Source organism: Bombyx mandarina, chromosome 16 (genome assembly GCF_030267445.1).
Source record: "Bombyx mandarina strain Sakado chromosome 16, ASM3026744v2".
In the NCBI taxonomy this organism is placed as follows: domain Eukaryota; kingdom Metazoa; phylum Arthropoda; class Insecta; order Lepidoptera; family Bombycidae; genus Bombyx; species Bombyx mandarina.
The window spans coordinates 7,441,131-7,452,998 of record NC_143222.1 but is presented as its reverse complement, the minus strand read 5'-3'; the positions used below and the strand labels follow the sequence as shown (position 1 = coordinate 7,452,998).

The window sequence follows — 11,868 nt, the reverse complement described above, 5'->3', positions numbered from 1 at the left end:
CATGTGAGTCCTTACGGGTAGGTACTACCACCACGCCTATTTCTGCCGTGAAGCAGTAATGCATTTCGGATTGAAGGGTGGGGCAGCCGTTGTAACTATACTGAGTCCTTAGAACTTATATCTCAAGGTGGGTGGCGCATTTACGCTGTAAATGTCTATGGGCTCCAGTAACCACTTAGCACCAGGTGGGCTGTGAGCTCGTCCACACATCTAAGCAATAAAAAAAATTTATATACGTCTAGGAAATTGAAAGTATTTTTTTATTTACTTAAGCAATTCGACTATTTGACCACAATTTTATGTTTCAATAATGGTCGGAAGCTTACTTCATTTAAGCGACATTTCTTGTGTTATTAAGTTCTGTATTTTTTTAAAGGTTTTATAGAAATACAAATTTTAGTTTTTATTTTATTTAACAAGCACAGCAAAATTGGTCTCTTATGAGTAATAAGTGAATCCATACAATGAATGGCATAATATCAATCAATCAATATATTATTAACATTATGAATTGTTGAATTTGAATTTGAATTTGAATTTGAATTTGGCCTAACGGATAAGACGTCCGGTGCATTCGTGTTGAAGCGATGCACCGGTGTTCGAAACCCGCAGGCGGGTACCAATTTTTCTAATGAAATACGTACTCAACAAATGTTCACGATTGACTTCCATGGTGAAAGAATAACATCGTGTAATAAAAATCAAACCCGCAAAATTATAATTTGCGTAATTACTGGTGGTAGGACCTCTTGTGAGTCCGCGCGGGTACCACCACCCTGCCTATTTCTGCCGTGAAGCAGTAATGCGTTTCGGTTTGAAGGGTAGGGCAGCCGTTGTAACTATACTTGAGACCTTAGAACTTGTATCTCAAGGTGGGTGGCGCATTTACGTTGTGGATGTCTATGGGCTCCAGTAACCACTTAACTCCAGGTGGGCTGTGAGCTCGTCCACCCACCTAAGCAACAAACAAAAAAAAAACATAATATAATAAACTTGATCACTCCAATTCAAATCAACATCGGCGTTGCAATGAATTTACCAACAGAAATTGCATACCACGCATGCAATTAAACCGCTTTGATTTATTGTAGACAAAATTACATTTTGGTTCAAATGACATAAGTTAAAAAAGGAAATTTTTTTTAACTAATACGAAAGCTTACATTTATTCGTATGAATTAGATCAAAATCTACTAAGTTATTTGTAGCTGGAGTCATGGTCCAGACGGCTGGCCGATCCTTCGGCTGGTCGTAGGACCGTCGAGGCGATTCGCCCGGTTCTTGTGAACTGGGTGAATCGTGACAGAGGACGCCTCACTTTCCGGCTCACGCAGGTGCTCACTGGGCATGGTTGCTTCGGTGAGTTCCTGCACCGGATCGGAGCCGAGCCGACGGCAGAGTGCCACCATTGTGGTTGCGACTTGGACACGGCGGAGCACACGCTTGTCGCCTGCCCCGCATGGGAGGGGTGGCGTGTCCTCGTCGCAAAAATAGGAAACGACTTGTCGTTGCCGGGTGTTGTGGCATCGATGCTCGGTGACGACGAGTCGTGGAAGGCGATGCTCGACTTCTGCGAGTGCACCATCTCGCAGAAGGAGGCGGCGGGGCGCGTGAGAGACGCACAGGCCCGCCGCCGTCGAGCGGGGGCCAGGGAGGCGGATATCGCCCAAGCCCTGGCCCTCTAAGTGTTTCGGGTCTCCCTCACATGTCGGCCTGGGGACCGGCGAAGAGGGCCTAAGAAGACGACGTGCAAGCTGCTCTGCACGCGTTTTATGCATGAGCATCCGGGTGATGGAAGGCCGGCTATCCTCAACCCACGCTGGTTCTGACCCAGCGGGGTATTCCGTAGGATAGACCATTCTAACCGGCGCCATCTAGGCGGGCTTCGGATAGCCTGCCGACCGAGAGGGCTGGTGGTCGTGGCGCCGACGACCGCCAGTCCGGCGTCCCGAGGGGGAGGGTGATGGGAGAGATGTGCTCCGCACTAAACGCTTCATTTACCCCCCCTTGCCTTTTCATGAGTTTTGTCTCATGCGAGGTTTGGACGTTGGTTGTTGAGAGACAGGAGGTTTTAGTCGGTTCGACTCCGACATGCCCCGCCCTCCATCCCCAGTGAAGGGCGGAAGTCCGGCGATTTCCTCCTGACAAAAAAGTTATTTGTAACAACTTTTACGAAAGATAAAAAAACCTAATACGTCTCTCCTTCGGCATTCACAAAATGTCACTTGGATCAAGTAACCTTTCCATCGTCGATATTAGTTTATTAATACTAGAGGTCCCGCAGTAGTCGAAATTCGACTATAATTAATTGGAATTATAAGTTTGTACACTATTATGATTGTATTTTATATTTCTATAATTACAAATTTCGCCAAGACTACACTATAAACAATATTAAGAAAGACAAACAATATTTAATCTATTCTCAATTTGACAACAGACGTCAAGAACAAAAGTTTGACAATACTAGTATGCATGCGTGTGTGCGTCAAATACATGGTATGTAGTGTGTGTAATGTTTTCTTTACTGATTTAATGTATCTTTTATGCATTATCTATAAAAAATATTAGCATTGTGCACTTCTTTTCTATATCCTCTATAAGTGTGGAACATTTCATACTCCTCCGTCCGCGCAATTTTCGTAAAAAGGGATACAAAGTTTTTGCTTCACGTATTAATAATAATATATAGTTTAAAAAAAAAGCTGAACCCTCGAAGCCTGTACCAAATTAATCATTTTTCAATCTACATGTATATTTCTGAATGACCCGGTCATTCCCATGTACATTTCATTGAACTGTCCTTGCGGTCTTAATTTTTCATTTGTCCCATTTTTGTAAACTTTTTTAAAATATTCCAAGTTTTCTTTCGATGTAAATACCTCAGTCCATTGATCTGTAAAATAAAACGTGCTTAAGTTTAACACTAGACTTTTCACAATATGCATTCGTAGAGTATTGGAGTTCTTTGGACTCATTGCTCGAAATAAGGGTCACGATCTTGAGAAGCTGATGATGACGGGCAAGAGAGAAGACAGACGTCGAGGATGCAGTCTCACGAGATGATCGAGATGATGAGAACAATTGTACAAGAGATAGAGATATTGATGCAGCAGGGGAATCACGACTCTCAGTAGTGAGGAGAACGATGTAAGAAGAAAGAAGTTGAAAACATATTTTTAGTTATCTTCGTCACAACTTTCGTTATAATTAATTTATAATTAAGCAATGGCTTAATAAGAAAAAGTCATCTAAAGTTAAAATGATTAAAGAAGTCGTATTTTGCGTTGGAGGGTAGGCTGATTTTGGAAATCATTGAGCGCTTGCAGTAGACTATCAATGTTAATAAAAAATTGGTACCATAAATATCTAATGAATCCAATGCCATCACGATCATCTTTGGCATGGTATCTTGTATATAATATGGTATCAATATCTTATATAAAAAACAGGTTCATGTTTTGATCATATTGGATATAAGTATACTGGTTATCATAGCTTTCCGAGGTAGGTTTACAATCAAACTACAAAAATAATTTATTGGATAGAATTGCATTTTTTAATAGATGGCATTGGAATTTGGTAAGCTTTACTACGAATCATTAGTCTGTTAATCGGATATGTTATTTGATATTCTGTTATCGATATTATAATATTTATTTATTTATTCAACTTTATGCACGAAGGCACAATGGCGGACTTAGTGTCTGAGGCATTCTCTACCAGTCAACCGAGTGTGGTGTAGAGAGATCTATCGTAAGAGTATTGCTTATTGCGAAAATAACAAAATTGATAATAATACTACATACAACCATATTCATGGCTATATATAAGTATATGTATACCATCACATAAAACAACGCACACAATATTATATCATGATAATAGTATAAAATTTACACATATATCTATAAATCACTGTCATATATATTCACATACATACGTATAATCATATACACATTTATACACAACATAAAAATATAATATATTTATCAGAGAAAAAGAAGAATATAGTATAAGTATAAGAGAATAGTATATTGCACAGAACACACTAGATTGCGAGTCTAATTTTTAGGTTTCCGCCAATTCATTTAGAAAAAGTTACCGATCCTTTATTTTGAAAGTTAGGCGATCAGTAATCATCCTAACATTAAGAGGAAGTGAATTCCAAAGTTGAACAGATTGAACTACAAAATACGAACGGACCAAATTAAAGTTGTACGTGGGACAATGAAGAAGCAAATTATTAGAGGAACGCAAGTCCTTACCATGCGAAGAATGTAAATATTTAAAGTACTGAGTCAGATAGGAGGGAGGAGTTGGGCATATCAGTATAGAGTGAAGTGTAATAAGAGCATATAGGCAGTCGCGTAGAAGAAGAAAATTTATTTCGGAACTGTGAGTAGACACGTGGCAATACTTGCGAAGATTAAAAATAAATCGAATACAGTTGTTGAGAAGGCGGTCGAGTTTGTTCAAAGGGTCTGCATTCAGGTCAAGACAACACACATCGCCATAGTCAATCATAGGAAGGATTAAAGCTTGAACAAGCAGCACCTTTATCTTGAAAGGGAGAAGGTTCTTGAAGCGATAAAGGGCACGCAGAAATCCAGTAATCTTCCGACTAAAGTTCACCAACTGTACCGTCCAATCAAGTCTAGAATCCATATACAATCCAAAGTTTTTGACTGATGGGCTCAGAAGTACAATTGCTCCATTATAAGTTACGGGTGAAAGTGAGTTAAAACTATTCGTCCCAACAAATGGGGACTACCAATAATAATCGCCTGACATTTTGTTGGATTGACCGTCAAACCAAACCTACCAGACCAAGCGCATATAGCCTCTAAATCCCCATTTACTCTGCGAACCGCTTCAGTCACACAGTCCACAGTAGTCTGCGAGTATAGCTGAAGGTCATTAACGTACAGGTGATACGAACACTGAAAGAACTGAGTTATGAGATTGATAAAGGTAGAGAAAAGCAAAGGAGTGTGATTCTGACTTGAAGGACACCAGTATCTAGGTCACGCCATGAAGACGAAGACTCATCAATGCGAACCGATTGCTGACGCCCTCGAAGATAATAATATGACGTAAGCCATATAGTACCTCAGGTGAAATCATAAGATGGGACAGGATAGATAAAAGGATTTAGTGACTAACAGTATTAAACGCATTAGAGAAATCAACAGCATGATTCTAGTATCCTCCATTCCAGCCCTAATCTCGCCTTTCACTTCTGTAGTTTTTTGCAAAAACTCACCATGCAAAGTAACTATAGATCTTTCTGAACCACCTAATTCAACAGGAAGAATGTCCTTTAAAACGTGCTTGTGAAGTGATTCCAAATCGTTGTGTACAAAGATCCTACTGTTAACTTTAGCTCCAAATACTGGTTTGAACATCCCAATTATCACACCAATCAGCTTACTATTAGATGTTATTATGTGAATTCCCTTAATTCTAGTTGAGTACCCAAGCTGAAACAAAGAAAATTCAATCTTATTTTTGCTACACTAAAATGCAAATTGGGGGATAAGCTAATTAGCTTACGGTGCATCTGGTATTAAAAGTGTATTTTGTGTGTAAAAAAGTGAAGGTATGTTCTTTTCATTGATGGAGTAGGTGCAGACAACAAGGCTTCAAGCTATTGAAAAATAAATTTGTAGACTTTCTAAGTGAACTCACAGTGAGAATGGTACACATTTCAGTTATTTCAAATATGTTAATAGCAGGAATTAATTCTTTTAGCGAAACGTTTCTAAAGTCGAGTATACCAATAAATCCATTGCAATAATCGTGTGCTTTAATGTACTCACAGACCTGAAAAATAACAATTAAAGCTTAGTTTTTATTTTGGAAATTTGTTCCCTAACCCAGCACCGTAAACAGTTAAACAGTAACAGTAAAATACCTATTTTGAGGATTATTAAAAAAAAAAACGTTACTAAATTGGGTTGCATTCAAAATGATATTTATTTTGGTGATAATTAAAAATTTATTTCATTAAATAAGAATATGATTATTCACCTTCGTTATAGTTTCAGAAATCAGAAATGGAATATACAATGCACAATAACAAAATATAATGATAAAACATATTGATTGAGAATAGAATAGGATTGGCACTTAGAACTCAGATCCTAAGATGGATGCTGTCATTTACCCTATTTATATTTATAGGTTTCGGCAAACACTTAATACCAAATGGATAGTGAGCTCGTTCACACGCTCAAGCAATAAAAAAAATACACAACAAAATAGACCCACAGGAATCATGACTGCCCAGTGCAATAAAAACTGCGATGTCTATCTTATCTAACACTGTTATCTAACATTACTGGTGGTAGGACGTCTTGTGAGTACACACGGGTAGGTACCACCGCCCCACCTATTTCTGCCGTGAAGCAGTAATGCGTTTCGGTTTGAAGGGTGGGGCAGCCGTTGTAACTATACTGATAAATTAGAACTTATATCTCAAGGTGTGTGGCGCATTTACGCTATAGATGTCTATGGGATCCAGTAACCACTTAACACCAGGTGGGCTGTGAGCTGCTGCTCGTCCTCACACCTAGGCAACAAAAAAAAAAATTATAAGTATTTTGGTAGTTACGACATCAGAGAGTTCTTCTACAGTGGCTAATAAAAAAATCTCACCAAAACTCCATTTTTGTAGGAGTCTGTTAATATCTTCGATGTTACAATATTACTGAGAAACCGAAACACGAAAACCCTATAGTGGTCTTCTGTAAGCTTGGGCAGTAGTCCTTGGGCACTGAAAAATTCCATTAAAATGAAACTTTCTAAGCAGTTTTCTATTCTTTTATTTCGACATGCTTATTACAGTATTGATTTTAGATATATTTAAAATTACAAACCCCAACAGAATACAAAAAATATTACATTCATATTATTGCATAAAGCCTTATCTAAGTAAACAGTTTCATATACATATAAATTCCTCTTTAAACAACTCGAAATGAAAAAAAATCCTTAGCAATTACCACGTGCATAAAAATACTAAAATAAAAAATAAAAAAATGGCGTTGTGTGAATTGACACAACTAGGAGTATAATATATTATATACGTTTGATATAATTAGTAGTTATATCTATTCGTAAACTGATTGAGATTGAGACCTTAGAACTTATATCTCAAGATGGGTGGCGCATTTACGTTGTAGATGTCTATGGGCTCCAGTAACTACTTAACAGCTGTCGAAACTTTTTGATTCGCCTTTAAAACTCCTGAAATCATATTTTACGATAGTAATATTAATAACTAATATTAAACTATGACTAATATTAAATGCAATATAATAAAAATATATAGTAAATAAATAATCAGTAAATAATAAAATAAACAGTAAATATATCATACTCACATGAAGCCCTTGGAGTCATTGAAATGATTTTTAGCGTCGTATCTGTCAAAAGCATGCGGCAATAAAGATTTCATTGTACATAGTTTCTCGATCTGGTTCTTTGCTCGTTCTACTGAGCCCTTCAATAAGATTATTGTTCTTTCCAAAGCCTCCCTGGCTGTTGATAGAAAATTTTTTAGATAATTCACGAATAAGTATATTCAAACATTTTTTTTCGAAATAATAGGAAAAAGCCTTTTATAGCGCGTACGTTTTAGGTCGCATAAAATTTAAAGGCGCCGATGTATTTTGACCAAGTAATTGAACATAATTTTTTATTTATTTTTTATTGCTTAGACGGATGGACGAGCTCACAGCCCACCTATTGTTAAGTGGTTACTGGAGCCCATAGACCTCTACAACGTAAATGCGCCACCCACCTCGAGATATAAGTTCTAAGGTCTCAGTCTCAGAATAGTTACAACGGCTACCCCACCCTTCGAACCGAAACGCATTACTGCTTCACGGCGGAAATAGGCGGGGTGGTGGTACCTACCTGCGCGGATTCCCAAGAGGTCCTACCACCAGTGATTACGCAAATTATAATTTTGCGGGTTTGGTTTTTATTACACGATGCTATTCCTTCACCGTGGAAGTCAATCGTGAACATTTGTTGAGTACGTATTTCATTAGAAAAATTGGTACCCGCCTGCGGGATTCGAACATCGGTGCATCGCTACATACGAATGCACCGAACGTCTTATCCTTTAGGCCACGACGACTGCCATAGACCACGTCAACCGATATAATATGACAGCAATATTAACCAAAGTTTTTTTTTTCTTTTTCATATTCCCTATTGTTATCTCGTTTTTTATCAGAGGTGCCAGCGACTATGTAGACAAGCCGCCTTATACTCCGACATTTAAGATTTTTAGTAAAATTTTTGATCTTTTAATTAACTTTAACAACCAACGCATTTGTACAGTATTGGGAAATAAGAACCTATAGACACCCTAGAATGTCATCCAATTTGTCAATTCCTGTCGCCCGTGATAGTACTTCACATACTGTGTAATGCATGGTTTATGAAAAATCTGAACGCAGGGTCTTGTAAAGATGCTCTCCAGGACCAAAGTATCCAGTGAACGCTCCAAATAGAATTGTGATCTGACCTTAATAAAGCCCAGCACCTTTGTTTGTATTATTATCTTTTGGGAGATGTGCCCTAGCTGCTATTTCGATTCCAAAAAGGCTGAGTTTGGCGTTGTCTCTCAGCACACTATAAACCTTCCATCGTTCGAATCATTGTTCGTTCAGAGCCTTTTTTTGTTAGTTCGTCAGCCTTTTCATTGCCCTCGTTTGCATAATAACTTATAATGGTATGGCTAAGACTACACACGGAAGTAGTATACTAACGAAATGGTTCCTAACTCACAAAAGTCAACAGGATGGTAAAAATCGTGCAATTTTAGGAGGACACTACGTGATAATAGTAGTGAATAAAATTATAATCAGGCAAGTAAGTCAAATAAATAAGTAGATTTTTGATGATATTCCGTGTGTCATATATTGCATTATACGACGTTGTTACTATCCTTTGTATTTTAGGCTATACATTATTGAAATACTTTATGCTATCGGTATTTGGCAATGAAGTGTCTCACGTGAATATTTTGAATTTAATCGTGAATTCATATCGATTATAGAACCCTTCATCATACCTGGGCCAACATAACACAAATACTCGATTAGTTTTAATGTAAGTATATGAATAAAATTGAATGTTTGTATGAATGTTTGTCATCTACGTGTTTCTAAGCCATTCTTTTTATTATCATTTTTGTGAAGGAAGAATTACTGGTGGCCCTAAGGCCTTTCCAGTTTCACCAGGATTGATTATCGAACTAAGGATTAACCAGGAGGGAAGGTATTTGCTAACAGCTACCCGAGCGCCTCCAAAAGAGACCTAACCACTCAAGAGCAACTGCTTCGCGAATGAATCTACTACCGGACCGGAATCGCGACCCGCTGAGAAGATTCGACGAGAAGCTCTGTGATCTGTGTCTGTATCACACCTACCCGCAGGAGCTTATAATACGGCCTATCCCTAGTGATCACGCAACATTATAAAATTTGCGAATTTGTTTTTGTATTCTATAGCAGATATTGCAACATTCAAACCGAATCTCGTGATGCTACTGGCTCCTGTTAGCACACAAAGGGTCTTAAATATCATCATTATAATCAGCCCAGAGCAGTCCGCTGCTGGATATAGGCCTCTCTAATTGCATGCCACTAAGCATGATCCTCGGCTTCTCTCTTTCAGCTTTAAGGTAACTAGTATACCCTGCATAGATTGTCACACCATCGAGCCTGAGGGCGCCCTGCACTACCTTTGCCAATTCGCTATCTCCACTCAATTAGTACCTGATTACCTCCATATACATTCAGCGGGCTTAATTTTAATGTACGATATTAAGTATCCCACTTTTTTTCAAATTAAATTTGTCATTGAAGAGAAATCAACAATTAGTATCAGCCTATTTTTCCATGACGTTATCGTTAGTCTACGTACGTTAGGTTTGGAACGTGAGACAGCAGTTGTAATACAATAGAGACTTCGGCTTCATGCCTCAAGGTAGTCAGCAGTATTCGCATTATAAAGTATTTGAGCTACCAGTATTTACTAACTGGTAGCGTGAAGCTGTTTACCCATTTAGGGCTATACAACGAAAAACATAACCATTTGTGTCTTCAGCTATTACAGGAGCAATTGAAGTAGATTCTGCGCTCACAAACACCGAAATGTGGATTCCGCCACCGTATTTATGATATGTTACGCTTGGTTTTTCTCTACGAGACCGAATCAGAAATAAGGAGATCTGTAGAAGAACCAAAGTTACTGAGATAGGTGCAATGGGCAGGTAATATAGCGGGAAGACCGGACGGCTGATGGGGCAGAAAGATCCTCGAGTGAAGACCACGAACCAGCAAGCGCAGTATGGCCACCTACCAGATAGACTGACGACCAGTGAAAATAGCTGGATCACGTTGGATCCAGGTGGCAATGGACGGCCGCATTGAACATTTTAAAAGGCCTTTGTTCAGCAGTAGACATTGGACAAGCTGATATGATGATGATGATGATATGAGATCGAAATTTTGTTAAAACTACAGGTAAGTAAGTATACTGTTAATGAACATGTCAAAAAGCGACTGCCTCTATTAATATTATGAATTTTTGCAGTGGAAAAGTGGAAGACCATACACAGCCAACCTGGTGTTATGTGGTTATCGGAGCTCATATAACTGGTCCTCATATAACTTTACTGGTGGTAGGACCTCTTGTGAGTCCTCGCGGGTACGATCACCACTCTGCCTATTTCTGCCGTGAAGCAGTAATGCGTTTCGGTTTGAAGGGTGGGGCAGCCGTTGTAACTATACTTGAGACCTTAGAACTCATATCTCAAGGCGCATTTACGATGGAGATGTCTATGGGCTCCAGTAACCATTTAACACCAGGTGGACTGTGAGCTCGTTCATCCAGCGGATGGACATTGAAACGCATTACTGCTTTATGGTAGCAAGCATACACCCCACCACCAATTACATTGTAACTGTTAATAACTAATTAAATTTACGTCAGCTTCAAGTGTCGGACTGGCAAGAAGTTGCGCAGTGCCGGGTCGAATGGCAAAGTTTACTGTCGGAGGCACTTCGGGGTCATAGCGCTAGTACAGAAGTAGTATAAAGATACATAGAATACTCACGATATTCTTTATTGATAATATGCGGTTGTTTCTTCACCCACTCATCCAGTAAGTCGATGGCTTCATCCATTTTTCCTGGATGATCGTAGTTATAGTATTTTCTCAAATATGTAAATGTATCACTGTTGTATTCCAAAATTTCGTTTTTCAGTATCGAATTCATTATAAGGGCAGTGGACACAAGCAAATAAAAATAAAAAATCTGCTTTTTGTAAAGATATCTGACCTGATGTATTGGTGAAGGTTACAGTTCGGGTCGCTGGCAGCTTTAATAATAAATTAATCCAGCATGTATACCGCGTCCATTGTTTACCTACTTATTCGTTAATTACATTTTTTTTTATTTTTTTATTTTTTAGGGTTCTGTGTCAACGATGAAAAAAAAAAAAACCTCGTTTATCTTTATAATTATATTTTAATTAATATAATTATAAATTTTACTTACTAATTTGACGTAGTTTCTTTCTAAAAAGCATTATGTTGCTCGCTGTCTATTTTTGCCGTGAAGTTCCAGTTTGAAGGGTGGGGCTGATATGTATGGTTTTCTGTTGAAGTCAGTATCTTCATGTATTTTGCATTCAGGGTCTCAGTATAACTGAGATATTATGTTTGCCTCGGCATTTGTCTTATGTTTGTATTTGACAGTTAAAATAAATTTTATTTCCTTACTTTTGGTCACGATCTTATTGGATACACCTTTACTTTGACAAGGCAACTGGGGCTACTTA

At 38.3% G+C, this 11,868-nt stretch overlaps 1 protein-coding gene across 1 annotated transcript; it reads right to left on the bottom strand.

Moving 5' to 3' along the window:
- Window positions 1-2,671: 2,671 nt before the first annotated feature.
- Window positions 2,672-11,373, bottom strand: LOC149501298 (uncharacterized). The gene is made up of 6 exons (XM_089733616.1): window positions 11,141-11,373; window positions 7,389-7,545; window positions 6,661-6,778; window positions 5,692-5,826; window positions 5,267-5,483; window positions 2,672-2,896 (listed from the first exon to the last, which is right to left on the bottom strand). Exons 1-6 carry the CDS (start codon window positions 11,301-11,303, stop codon window positions 2,742-2,744), a joined length of 945 nt encoding a protein of 314 aa, XP_089589742.1. The 5' UTR covers window positions 11,304-11,373; the 3' UTR covers window positions 2,672-2,741.
- Between the last annotated feature and the right edge of the window lie 495 nt (window positions 11,374-11,868).